The sequence below is a fragment of the Orcinus orca genome, chromosome 13 (genome assembly GCF_937001465.1).
Source record: "Orcinus orca chromosome 13, mOrcOrc1.1, whole genome shotgun sequence".
In the NCBI taxonomy this organism is placed as follows: domain Eukaryota; kingdom Metazoa; phylum Chordata; class Mammalia; order Artiodactyla; family Delphinidae; genus Orcinus; species Orcinus orca.
Window position 1 is genome coordinate 83,262,979 of NC_064571.1, and position 14,371 is coordinate 83,277,349.

The 14,371-nt window shown below is 46.4% G+C and overlaps 1 protein-coding gene across 3 annotated transcripts in view; it reads right to left on the minus strand.

Annotated features, from left to right (window-relative positions):
- Nucleotides 1-14,371, minus strand: part of LPIN1 (lipin 1) — a 123,011-nt gene that overhangs the window by 42,609 nt on the left and 66,031 nt on the right. The window contains exons 3-7 of one of the 3 annotated variants that reach the window (XM_049695741.1): nt 9,914-10,114; nt 9,083-9,178; nt 5,498-5,796; nt 2,766-2,891; nt 505-609 (exon numbers count right to left, since the gene is read on the minus strand). In XM_049695741.1, the coding sequence (XP_049551698.1) occupies nt 505-609; nt 2,766-2,891; nt 5,498-5,796; nt 9,083-9,178; nt 9,914-10,114 (827 nt within the window). Of the gene's footprint in view, nt 1-504; nt 613-2,765; nt 2,892-5,497; nt 5,797-9,082; nt 9,179-9,913; nt 10,115-14,371 lie in introns of all 3 variants that reach the window. The other 2 variants (XM_049695740.1, XM_049695742.1) reach the window with 2 other exon arrangements.

The window sequence follows — 14,371 nt, forward strand, 5'->3', positions numbered from 1 at the left end:
TAACCACTGGAACGCCAGGGACGTCCCGGAAGGTCCATAAACTATTTAGTGAGTTATAATAATAACTCTCCTTATGCTTAAGCAACATCTTAAAAAAGTCTCGTAAACTTATTTGTTGAACAACCCCAGACACAAAACAGAGATCATATTCCCAATTTTCAATGCACTGTTGTATTTTTCAAAGCACTTCACAAAATTAGAAAGAATTATATGCGTGACCCTAATTTCCAGATAGTTAAATTTAGTACTTAAAAAAAAAAAAATCTAACCATCGACAAAGGCTTCAAATGAAAGGAAAAGTAATAATCTATACGTATTTTCTTCATAAGTGATTTGGTTAGTTGGTGAAATAGATTGGTAAGAGTTAAATCTACATTTTCACTTCATAGAACCTATATGTATTTTCCACGTAAGTAATTTGGTTAATGGCAACACACAGTTCTAAGAGTTAGATCAAAGTTTTTATTATCAAAGACATCCACGGTGGGAAGATAACCCATCTACCTTTCCGAAGCGTGGAAGTGGGAAGACTGTGGAGGGCAAGAACTAGAAAGACCGCCCTCAGCCGCAACGGCCAGACGAGGGGGGCTCCCCCTGCAATCTGTCAGGCTACTGGATGCCACGTGATCCACATTAAAGGAGAGAGAAATCACAGGTCAATTCAATTAAACAAAACTTCTTATCAATTATTTGGCTACTCTCCACGCTAACATCTTTAAGAAAGTGAAGGTACTTGGGCATCCAACAATAGCAGAGGATCACATGTTGAAATCACTAAGAAATCAACATGAATCTTCTGAACCACAGAAGCAGGACACTGCCAAGACACCCATTTCACTTTCTATTTCAACCATATGCCCATAAACGCTTGCTTTTCTTGGGTCAGAATTTAGTGCCTAATCAAATGACTTACTCCAAAAGGCTGGATAATTTGGGCTGGTAACTGTCTCTTAAAAGAAAACACATAAACCCAAGTATGGAAATGTATCTATTTATCCTAACTTGTAATAGCATTTAACAGTGGCCAGATCACTTAATCTGACGTGGTCATTCTTCTAGATTCACAGAGCCAAACACGAAAGACAGAGAAACATATTCAGGATTGTGTTTAAAACATTTGTTTAAAATGCTTAAAATTAGAGTGTTTGAACAGATTTTTCTACCTATTAGTGGTTTCTAAATATTCCACATCATTTTCTTCCTAAAAGTACTGTGTTTTTTCCCTCAGGGTTTAACTCCACAGGCCCAGGGAGAGAATGTACAAGGTTCTAGAAAGGTCTTACACCTGCACTGTCCAATATGATAGCCATGGGCTGCATGTGGCTACTGAGCATTTGAAATGTGACTGGTCCACACTGAGATGTTCTGTACATATGAGACACACGACTCCAAGGCTTATGAAAATGAGAATTGAAACAGCTCAATAATGTTTTAAAAAACTGATTACCTGAAATGAAAATATTTTGGATATACCAGGTCATTGAAATAGATCATCAAAATTAATTTCACCAGTTTCTTTTCATTTTTTAAGGATGGTTACTAGAAAATTTTCAATTACGTATGTAGCTAGCATGATGTTTCCACTGGACAGGGCTGGCCTGAGGACAGACAGACCCCCATGAGGGGACCCCACAGGCCCGCAGCCCCACATTCACTGTCACGGTCCCGGCTAGAAACCAGGCATGTGATGCCTCCATTTTTCTCCAACCTCAACTTCAGCACACAGCGCTGACCGTGCCATCTCATTAATGAGATTACGCGGGTCAAACTGGAACCGGGAGTGGCGTCTATGTGAGCCTGGCTTCAGGTGGGAAGCCCTGCAGCAAGTGCCAGGGCTCAGGGGCTCCGAAACCTCCCCTTTAGACCAGAAGCAAACCTAACACGTTAGAGGCACGAGTAACCTGAGGATGTCGCTGTCACTTAGATCAGTGCTTCCCAACCTCTTTTCTATTCTCGCCACACCTCCGGGACCTTTTTTTTCCCGATAGCCCTCCCTCCACCATGAAACTGTAACGCCATGGATATACCATGCATCTGCTTATGTACTGTGGCCCTCTGAAGGCTACACACTATTATAGTATCTAAGATTTTTTTGCCACCCCAGAACCAAGTTGTGTCCCGACAGGGGTGATATTATCCCTGCAGAGAAGGCACGCTTCGGTTCTGTCCCCTCCCCAGTCCTGAAAACTGCTCAGAAGGGCTCACATATCCTCACAGGTTTCACAGCCTTCAAGGCTTTAGAGTCTTCCCCGCACACCGAGCAGCTCTGGTTCTCCAAGTTGATACAGGAAGTCTAGGGCCCCTTGCGAGCTCATTTCAGGGAAATCAATATTCGTAAACGCAGCAAGGGAAGAAGGCCTCATTCTCACAGCCCCGAAGGACCGCAGGGGCCCCCGAAGCAATCTCCTTGCTCTTGAATCCCACTTCAGGGCTCAGTATCCAGAAAGGCTCTGTCACCTGTCTGCTGCTGTTGACAATTAGCTTTATGTAACTTAACAAGTGGTTGGCCTTTCAGTGTCTCCTGGGGAAGCTAAGAGCCGTATCTGTAGTTCCATTTTGCTATTAGATAGAAGTTTATGATCTGCACGTTCTCTGGTTTTAATCCTGATGTGTACCTCTTACTCTAAACTGTGTTTTTTCCAGTCCTACTTTGTTTCATTTTTTACTTAGATTTCACCATTTTATTAAACATGTTTCCTGTAACTGACTTGGAATCCTCTGGACCAGGACAGGTGAACACACACGTACACACACCAGCCACTCACCTGGCACTAGGTGACCACTCTCTGTCGGAATTCGGGTAAGATGCTGACTGAAGGTAAGTCATGACTGGGGAAAGGTTTTCCTTAGGGATATCTCCTTGGAATGGAGGTATATCATTAGAAAGAGTTCTGGAGACCAAAAAAAAAAAAAAAAAAAAATCAAACTCAAAGAATTATTAGTGATAGATTCATAATAAAGGCAAGTTTCCATTTTTTCCTTGATTATCGCTAATACTTCATAGATTAACATGATCTCCTTTTAAACTACCCCGGCGGGACTTCCCTGGTGGCACAGTGGTTAAGAATCCGCCTGCCAATGCAGGGGACATGGGTTCGAGCCCTGGTCCGGGAAGATCCCACATGTCGCAGAGCAACTAAGCCCACGCGCCACAACTACTGAGCCTGTGCTCTACAGCCCGCGAGCCATAACTACTGAGCCCATGTGCCACAACTACTGAAGCCCATGCGCCTAGAGCCTGTGCTCTGCAATAAGAAAAGCCACCTCCATGAAAAGCCCATGCTTGCCGCAACGAAGAGTAGCCCCCGCTTGCCGCAACTAGAGAAAGCCCGCATGTAGCAACGAAGACCCAATACAGCCAAAAATAAATAAATAAATAAATAAATAAGATTTAAAAAAATAAAATAAATAAACTACCCAGGCATATTCCAGGCACATTCCAGGACAGGAATGGACAGGAAAAAAGCGACTCAGAGAAATGTTTTGTGTGCTCATGCTTTGGCTGAATTATAAATGCAAAGTGATTTTGTTCAAGAATTGGGACTTAGACATGGGCTCGATGACCACACTGCTTCTTACTTACACTGTAGGGCCTACGGAGTTGTCTTTCACATTTCATGTCTCAAAAGCCTGAGAGGTAGATTGGGCCCAAAACTGTACCCAGAGGGTTAATAAAACTCTTGCCATGTACGAGTGAGCTACCAAATCCCTGTATGGCCGTACACAGATAATGTTTCGTCCAGCAGAATTAAATAAATGTCACAACCAATCGTAGTCTTATCATTATGAAATGGTTGCAAATCTACCTCGTTTCAGGTATAGCATGCTCAACGAAATAGGATTCACTATTTCACTCACGCAGAGGCCACTGGTCTCTATTTTTGGATGTTATCTGAAATACCTAACACTAAGTTCTGGAACTAAAAGCCATGCAGGGAAGGCGACTGTAATGAACGCAACCACCCAGCTTCCAAGCCCACAGCGGATCAGAGGCCACGGTTAGGAAAGTCGACGTTGCCAATGTGCTCTTATTTTCAGCCAGGAAAAAAAAAAAAATTCTATTCTAAATAACAAAGCAGAGGTTAATCCTGATGTTCCTTCTCCCTTTTTTTTTTAATTGAAGTATAGTTAATTTACAAGGTTATGTTAGCTTCAAGTGTACAGCAAAGCGATTCAGTTACCCATCCTTCTCCCTTTTGTGTTAACAAGACACAAAAACAATGAGCAAAAATTACACTGAATTACATAAAAATATGAAACATCAAATATTCTTTACAAATGTTTTGGGGCATTTTTAAAAATGGCATTTTTCACCAAAATAGTAATACCCAGAAACAGCATTCCGCCACACTATTAAAAGCAAAGAAAAAAAAACAACAGGTGTCCATTCAACTTTGGGCCTCATCAAAATTGAAAAGTCTGCTTGTGGAGAAACCGGTCATGTTCTACATTCACCTGTGGCCCTAAGTCTATAACAGATTGGCCTCCAGCTATCCGTCAGCCCAACTACCGGGCTCACAGGTGGTGCTCAAATAGGAATAAGCGGGTTCTGAAACAACGGTTTCATGCATGAAGTATTCATTTGCTGAGCTCCTGTTTCTTTGTTCTGATCTGGAAAGCTGGAGTTATCACCAAGGACGTTACCAATCGTCTCTCTGTCACAAGCTACATCCCATCTTTATGCTACTTTAGAATCGGGCCTGCAGGATTCCAAAATTCAGTCTCAAATGCATTAACAGAAGAGTAAGAAATTCTGGGGGAAAAAAGTTTATAAGAATAATCCTACTGCAATCCCACTGCTGGGCCAATATATGGAGAAAACCACAATTCGAAAAGATACCTGCACCCCAATGTTCATAGCAGCACTATTCACAACAGCCAAGACATGGAAGCCACCTAAATGTCCATCAGCAGATGAATGGATAAAGAAGATGTGGTATATATATATACATAATGGAATATTACTCAGCCATCAAAAAGAATGAACCAGTGCCATTTGCAGCAACATGAATGGACCTAGAGATCATCATACTAAGTGAAGTAAGCTAGACAGAGAAAGACAAATATCGTACCATATCACTTATATGTGCAATCGAAAAAAAAAAGATACAAATGAAATAGACCCACAGACATAGAAAACAAACTTATGGTTACCAAAGGGAAAAGGGGGGAGGGATAAATTAGCAGTTTGGGATTAACAGATACACACTAGTATATACAAAATAGATAAACCACAAGGACCTACTGTAGAGCACAGGGAACTCTAGTCAATATTCTGTAATAACTTATAAGGGAAAAGAATCTGAAAAAGAACAGATATATACATATATATATGTATATATTTAAAAAACCGATTCACTCCTGTACACCTGAAACTAACGCAACATTATAAATCAACTATACGTCAATTTAAAAATAAATAAATAAATAAAAGGATCATCCTAAACAATGAATTCACCCAGTTCTAGCTGAGGCCCTGCCTTTCACCCACACGTACCTACTGCTGTCCTGCAGCTCGTCCGAGCTCATCTCTATGGGGAACATGTCTTCATCCTCGGACGTGTTCGTGTTGTCGTCCCGCTTCAGGCTGTCCAGCTGCAACTTCCTCCTCCTCTTCCTTCGCTTCTTCACTAAAGAGCCACTTGAAGGGGTCTCGCTGGGAGCTAAGACCTGGGCTGACGTGTTGGGGTCCAGGCTTCTCATCCAATCTACGGAGCTCCTCCTCAGCTGGGACTCCATCCTCGAGGCTCCTTCCGACAGGATCGGGGAGGTGGCCAGGTGCACGGGGATCACCTCCTGAAAGACAGAACCCATTTCCGAGAAGGAGCGTCGTTAGTTGGGGTTTAAGGAGCCGGTGGTGCCGACGACCTACCAGTGCTCATTCCGGAGCCCAGGCGCGGGGGGCAGTGGGGAGCACAGGGCGTCACGGCGATCTGCAGACGCGGCTGCCGAATTTGACAGCTGGTCATAAAGTCGACAAGTCGCTAACTGCCATTTTGTACTGAATCCTGCGTTTTCGTAATTATAACAAAGCGAGGGAATTATCAGTTATTTCAGGCTACCAAAATTCCACTTGGTCTGAAATTTCCAGGGTAAAGAGGAAAAATGGGCTTGGAGTCTCACATTACCCTGGGAACTGGACTCCGTTTTGCACTCGTGTGTGTGTGTGTGTGTGTGTGTAAGAGAGAATGTGTGTGTGTGTTTTTAACATGCACTGAATTAGGATAATAATAATTTTTAAAGAAAACATCTGACAGTGTCCCCACACCGTGCCCCAAGTGCCCACCTGCACCAGAGCACACCTAGGTATGCGGCTGTCAAGTGATTAGGTACTGACCCTCTTCTCTACAAGAAAACAAAAATAACAACAACCAAAAAAAAAACCTCCACCGCCTGTCAATTTAATAGTTGTTTTATAATGATTCACCAGCTTTTTAAAAAACGATAGCCATCATTTTATTATCATATGACTCATTTCTTATCAGAAACCTGGTAACAGGTAGTAAAAAATAGGGTTCCACCTCTGATGAGCTATGTGATCTTGGGCAGAGTCACTTAACTTCTGAGTCTGTTTCCCTCATCAGAAAAATGGAAGTGATAACCCGACCTTACGGCGTTGTCAGATAAAAGGGAACAACGTAACTACTGTACATACAGCCTGACACATATGCAAAAATTCACAAACATGAATGGATAACAACAGAAAACGGTATTGGAACAGCGGGAATCAGCAGTTTTACCCAGGAAGCTTTGGGAGATGTTGTGTACTGTCGTCTGCCCGAAGTTGCAACAGAACTGAACAAACAAGAGGAGTTTGGTGCTTTGGAAAGCGTGAAAGCTGCTCGTGAACTCTATTCTCCTCTATCAGGAGAAGTAAATGAAATTAATGAAGCTCTATCAGAAAATCCAGGACTTGTCAATAAATCTTGTTACGAAGATGGTTGGCTGATCAAGATGACAACTGGAACTAGGTGAACTAGTGAGTGAAGAAGCATATGAGAAATACATAAAATGTATTTAGGAGAGACAATGGAACCCCTAAATAAACTAGTTTGAAAGAAAATCTAGGGAAAAAAAGAAGTAAAGAATATATACAAAAGAGAGGGGGGATTAACAAGCATGCTGCTGATAGTTTAAAGTAGCTTAGAGAGGGACTTCCCTGGCGGTCCAGTGGTTAAGACTCCGCACTTCCACTGCAGGGGGCTCAGGTTCGATCCCTGGTCAGGGAACTAAATCCCGCAGGCCGCGGCATGGCCAAAAAATAAATAATTAAATAAATAAAGCGGGTTACAGAGCATCAGACAATGTGCTACACGTATAAGGTCCACATGTGAGCGGGAAGGCTGAGGCTGGGAGAGACCGTGGCACCTCTGGGAAGACCAGAAGGAAGCAGAGCCTGGGATGTTTTTGTCCTGAAATTGAAACTATGGGCATTCATTTTAGAGCCTGGAGCTATTTAGAGCCGTTCCTCTACAAAGGCTATCTTCTCATAAAGGAACTAGTTCAAGTGGTTTTTATTGAGGAATCTCTACATCAGATCCCTTCAAAGTGGCTTTCCCAGTGAATGAAAGAGTAAAAACAAACGGTTTGTCTTAGAAGAAAACATGGGGGTAAACCTTCATGACTTGGAACTCGGCAAAGGATTCTTACCTGTGACAACGAAAGCACGAGCCACGAAGAGAAAACAGATAAATTTAAAACTTGTGTGTTTCAAAGGACAACATCAAGAAAGTGAAAACACAACTCACACAATGGAAGAAAATATTTACAAATCATCTACCTGATAAGGGACTCGTATCTAAAATATATAACGAACTCTTATAACTCAAGGATAAAAAGACAAATAACCCAATAAAAAAACGATCAAAGGATCTGAATAGACACTTCTCCAAAGAATACATACAAATGGCCAATAAGCACATGAAAAGATGCTCAACATCATTAGTCATTAGGGAAACGCAAATCAATACCATGATGGGCTACCACCTCACGCCCACCAGGATGGCTAGGATCACCAAGTCAAAGAGCAAGTACTGATGAGGGTATAGACGAATCGGAACCCTCGTGCACTGCTGGTGGGAATGTAAAATGGGGCAGCAGCTTTGGACAACAGCCTGGCAGCTCCTCAGTGGTAAATTCAGTGTTACATGTGACCCGGCAATTCCACTCCCAGGTATATACCCCTCAAGATGAAAGCATGTGTCTATACGGAAACTTGTACACAGCGTTATTCACAACGGCCAAAAGGTGGAACACAAACCCAAGGGTCCACCAACACGTGAAAAGATAAACGAAATGTGGTAAACAGATACAGTGGACTATCATTCGGCCATACAATGGAATGAAGCACTGACACAGCCAGAACACGGATGAATCTTGAAAACATTATGCTACACGAAAGTCAGGCACAAAAGACCACAAACAATGTGATTCTATTCAGGTGGAAGTTCAGATTAGGGAAATCTATAGAGACAGAAAGTTTGATTAGTGGTTGCTCAGGGCTCGGGGTGGTGGGGAGTTAGGGCTTTAGGGATAGGGGAGGTGTAGCTAAAGGGTACAGAGTCTATTTCTGAGGCGACGAAGATGTTCTAAAACTGACTGCGGGGATGACTTGCATGTATCCGTGAAAACACTAAAAACCACAGAACTGTACACGTGAGATGGCTGAAGCACGTGGTGTGAGAATGATATCTCCACAGCTGTTAAACATCTTTTCACAGTAAAAAAGTAATGTGATTTAGTCACTCACTAAACAAAAACTAGAACATTTCAGCCGTCCGAGATTTGACACGCAAATATAACTTGCATGCTTTTGGACGATGGTTTCAGGCCAGTCATTCAACTCCTCTGTCTCCCTGGAACCAGGGAGCGAACGCACCAGGCTGGGACGGCTGAGTCTTGGGTAGACATAGCACACGCTCACCCTGTGGCTCAAATCCCCAGGACAGGTAAACAGCCACTTTTCTCCTCTTCCGTCACCCACACAGCCGGCCCCAGCATCACCTCTCCACACACGCTCCCAGATGAGCCCTGCTCAAAGCTCAAAATGCGGGAGACAGCTTCACCACCCAGGCTCCCTTACCTGATCGTTATCAGTCTCTTGAACAAAAAATGCTTCTCCATTATCTCCCAATTTCATGTGCAAATCCACTGCTTCCCCATTGATTTCTATGTCAACCTGAAAGAAAAACATATGTTCTTCATCACAACAGGAAACCTCATGGGCAATGACCAGGTCTCTACGTACACTTCAGTCACACACGTCCCCAAGATATCTCACAGTTCCAAACCTCCGCTGGTCACTCCGGTCAAGAAACGGAGTCTACTCCCCCACCACCACCACCATCCTGGGTCCGTGCAAGCTTGTGATTGCCCCAGTGAGAGAGCACAACACAAGTAAGGCCACGTGGCTTCCGAGGCTGGACCAGAAAAAGAAGGCAGAGTCCGCCTGGCTCCCTCCCTTGCAGCCAGCCGCCATGGTGTGAGGAAGCCCAGGCCACATGGGGAGCCCACGCGGAGGCGTCTGGGTGACAGCCTCGGCTAAGACTCCAGCCGAGGGCCACCAGCCGAGTGAGCAAGTGCATCTACCCAGGGTCCCAGCCCCCAGCCCTGAGTCTTCAGCTGAGGCCCCAGGCGGCAAAGAGCAGAGACGGGCCAGCCTGAGGCACTTGCTGTGAATTCCTGACCCACAGAACCCCTGGAGCTTAATAAACAGTTGGTTTATGCCACTAAATCTTGGAGAAATTTACACAGGCATAGAGATCAGAACAATCTGAGTAACTGTCAACTAAGGGACTGGCCCTTTCCAACGGAAAGCTAAAACTCGGGGTCCGCGAGGAGCTCCGGATACGTAAGGCTGCAGAAGTGCGAGGATTTTTGTCTAAGGAGAGAACCCGTCCCCCAGGTCACGTACCACCTTCTCTCGGGAACGCAGGACCCCCATCTTCCCAAAGCGGACGTGGAAGGGGGAGCACTGCAGGTTCCCGTTGGGCTGGCGGACCACGATGATGTCAATGCATCCGGACAGGGTGGCAGGGTTCAGCCCCTTGTAGAGCTCCTTCACGGTGACAAACACCTGGCCTGCCAGCTGCCCAACGTAATTCATGGTTTGAGCCTAGGAGACAGAGACACAAGGTGCACAAACGATTAACTCGGGGCAGGCTCCAGAGCCAGTCAAGGTGAACGTGCCCGCGCCGCACGCCCGACTTCAAAGACACCCAGCTCAGGGCATCTGGCTCCCCTGGAACGGGCCCCACCCAGCGCTCCCCACCCCAAGCCCTGGCCACCCCAGGAGGCCTGATCTCCGTCGTCACCGGGCTCTTCCTCTCTGAGTCCACAGTACGTGCGGCGCTCGCTCTTGCATCACGTGCAGGTTTTACAGACCAAATCTTCAGACTCTTGGGAAGAGAGGCTGTATGTGAGACCTCTTCATACTCCCCACCACGCCAAAAAGAGGAGGCGCTTAATAACGCTGGTAGAAAAAAATGACTATTTTTACTTGAGAAGGAAAAAATAAGTGACTTTTATTTTGAACAGTTTCCACCCTGGTCCTTCTCTGCCCGCCTGATGCTCTCACATCTCGAGGGACACTTGCGCTCGGCTTCGGTCTGTCTGCCCAGACGATCAACCGAAGTCCACTCAGCAAACATCCAGGGCCTCCACTCCACCAGGGGTCTGGCGCCGGGAACACAGATTAAAAAGACGCAGACCCCGTCCCCCGGAGGGACTCAGGCTCGTGAAGGAGAGAGAAGGAGAACACACGTCCGCGTGGTCGTGTCTGCTTGGACTTAAGGAGACGCTGAGGGACTTACGTCCAGGGAAAGAGGAGAGCCATCCCAGAGGAGCCGACAGTCGACGGGTGGGGAGCAGGGCTGGGATGCTCCCCGGGAGAGGAAGGTGGACAGGCCGCCGCAGACAGACAGGTGTGTGCACAGGCACAGAGGGGGTGGCGCCTGCGGCAGAGAACACGCAGGGGGAGGACGAGAGCAGACACCTGCCAGGAGACTCAGAAGGTGCTTTGTAGCAACTGAAGCCGTCGGGGACTCGGGAACCACAAGATCGGGATGCGATCCGTGATTTAGATAGAGCGCTGTGGCAAAAATGTAGAAGGCGGCCAAGGAAAGACACTGAAGGCAGGAAGACCAACCTGTGGCTTCTGGTGATGGTGCCGACAAGACAGGATGCCAGCCTGAAAGGCGGCAGTGACTGAAGAAACGAGGCAGAGCGCCAATCTGGGAGACGCTGGGGCACAGGGCAACGGGAGCCCCGCCGGCGCCGAGCCCTGGCCCTCCTCACAGCTGGGGCTCTGATGGCCACCCCGGCGTGAGCCACACCCGCCTGGCTGCCCAGCCAGGTGCAGCGACGGCGTGGTGACCCCTCAACAAACTTAAGACAGGGCTGCCACATGACCTAGCAATGCCACCTCTGGGTATACAGTCGAGAGAACTGAAAGCTAGGTCTCAAAGAGAAAACCTGCACACCCGTGTTCACAGCCGCATTACTCCCAACAGCCAAAAGGTGGGAACAACCCAAGAGGCCACAGATGGATAAATGGATAAGCAGAATGCAGTATTACAGACACAGTGGAATACTACTCAGCCTTAAAAAGGAAGGAAACTCTGGCACGTTACAACACGCATGAGCCTTGAGGGCATTACGCTGAGTGACACAAGCCAGTTACAAAAGGACAAATACTGTATGCTCCTACTTATCTGAGGTACCTAGAGCAGATAAACCCAGAGAAACAGAAGGCAGAACAGTGATAACCAGGGGGTAGGGATAGGGCAGGGGAAGTTCATGTCTAACGGGGACAGAGCTTCAGTTGTGCAAGATGAGAAAGTTCTGGAGCTGGATGGTGACCGTCCACCGTGTGAATGCACAACCACGTGCGTGTATTGCATTAAGTCTACTGAATTGTTCACTCAAAAGTGGTTAAAAGAATAAATTTTATGTCATGTGCATTTTACCACCAGTTTTAATTTTTTTTTACAAGGAGGGTAAAGGAGAATACTGCATTAACCAAAACTCATTTCAGGAGGAGGAACCATTATTTGGTTAAAAAGTTTCTTTGAGTGACAGCTTGGGCCCACGTCACCTCCAGTGCCTGCCTGGCCGAGGAGCGTGAAGGCAACCACACTCTCCTTGACCTTCCCTTCGTCCAGGGTCTCTTGTAAATACGTGCTGGCGAATAGGTACCGAATACAAGAATAAACCAGCTGGGCGCCGGCTCCCAAGTTTCACTTCCGTCAGTTCTGTTTGAAGTAAAAGGCTCAAGGAAGAAGCTAAGTTGATGTCAGCGAAGAAGCCAGGCCAGCCTGAGTCCCCCTCCCTGCCGCCCTTCACCTCCCTCCCGCCACGGTGTCCGAGGAGACGCACCAGCAGGCGTTGAGGGGAACGTTTGCCCCGAAGAAGAAAGTGCCTCAGGACCTCAAGAGAAGCCAAAGATGTGCACAAAACAAACGCTGCAACTTCCACTGAATGGCGTTGAGACACCTGCTCTCCACTCACCCCATTCCAAGTTACTTTTCAATCTCTTGCTTTTAATCTCAGGATTTGGCAGGAAACGCCTGCTTCACCTGACGAGGCTTCACTGACCACGTGAAACGGGATTCCACAGCCCTCGTTCAAAAGTTTTTCAAGGAAAGCTGAGCCAAACCTCCAAAAAAAACCCTCTGGCCAGACTGGGGCTCTCTAAGCTGTGCTTACCTCTGAGGTTAGGAAACAGGTAAGTATATTTTTCTCAACATGACATCTTCCAGCTTAACCTCCTGAAATACGACTAATTTTCTAAGATTCTTCCATGCCATTGGAACAGCGTCTTTCTGGATACTCTTCCCTAAGTTAGAAACCACTGCAGTAGTGGTGTTAGACCCAAATAGATGATACACCACGGAGCACAAAAATCCAAAAGCATATTCCCACTGGGGATTCTATCTACAACATTCATAATCAACAGCGTCTTCAGCTTGAAGAGCATCAATTATTAAAACTAGGGACTTCCCTGGTGGCGCAGTGGTTAAGAATCCACCTGCCAATGCAGGGGACACGGGTTCGAGCCCTGGTCCAGGAAGATCCCACATGCCGCGGAGCAACTAAGCTCGTGTGCCACAACTGCTGAGCCTGCGCTCTAGAGCCCGCGAGCCACAACTACTGAAGCCCGTGCGCCTAGAGCCCGTGCTCCGCAACAACAGAAGCCACCGCAATGAGAAGCCCGCGCACCGCAACGAAGAGAAGCCTCCGCTCGCCGTAACTAGAGAAAGCCCGCGCGCAGCAACAAAGACCCAACGCAGCCAAAAATAAATTAATTAATTAAAAAAAAAAAAAAAGAACCTAAATACGGGGCTTTGAATTATTTTAGGCCAGTCCCTTTAATCGTCAATTCAGGAATCATCCCCACTCATTTATTATGCAAGTGGATAAAAGTGATTTTAATTCCCTTCCCGGGTCTGTCAAGGAGACTATTATCGAAGGCATGTTATCTAGGAAATAACAGTGTCTCCATTTTCATACTGTGGCTGTGCTTCCCGGCCGTGACACAGTGATGCTACGACAGGCGACACCCAAGTCGGAGCTACTCCTCTCCAGGAAGGCTGGTGGATCAGGACGCGGGGCTGAGAAACCTCACCTTAGCAAAGGTCAAAAAGAGTGCAAAACTGTCTCAATACACACAGTTCTCAGAATCCCCATGTTTGTTAAACCTTCCTCACCTTCATCATTTCCTTCTACCTTCATCTCTTTAAGTCCCGCAAGAGTTCTACAATCACCCCTTAACCTGTATTTCCCATCGCGTCTCCAACGTCCTCATCTGCATGCCCTTGTTCATCTACGCGCCCAAAATCACGCATCGTTTTGCAAACTGAACCTTCCACTGGCCCTCCTGTTCAGTTAACACCAACCCCTCCCATCCTGGAAAGTTGCTTGATAAACGCAGGCTGTCATTTGTCAAGCGGCTGGAGAGACCCCATCCAGCAAGCTGTCTGCCCCCCTTGAGAACGGGGAGGGGGCCTGCTCATCTCTGGGCACCCAGGAAATGTTGCGGCCGCACACGACCACGTTTCCTTTAACTTCCCAGGCTACCTTTGACTACATTCTTCAGCATTTGCCAGGAGCCTAATCTCTTGTACTTGTCTATTAAAATAGGTACGTGTGGAATGACGTGATTGAATTAAATCTATATGGTGACTGTCTTCCAAAAAGTGAAAATGCTTCATTGGTTGGGAACGCTTTTGCATTGGTTCGATGGAAACAGAGGACGCACAATCAAAGCTGCCCCGGTCCTACTCTCATCACTTTGAAACAAACGCACGTCCCAGAGTGACGGACCAGAGTGCAGGAGAAGTCTATTTCTCCCTGGTGACCATCGTGGCACAAC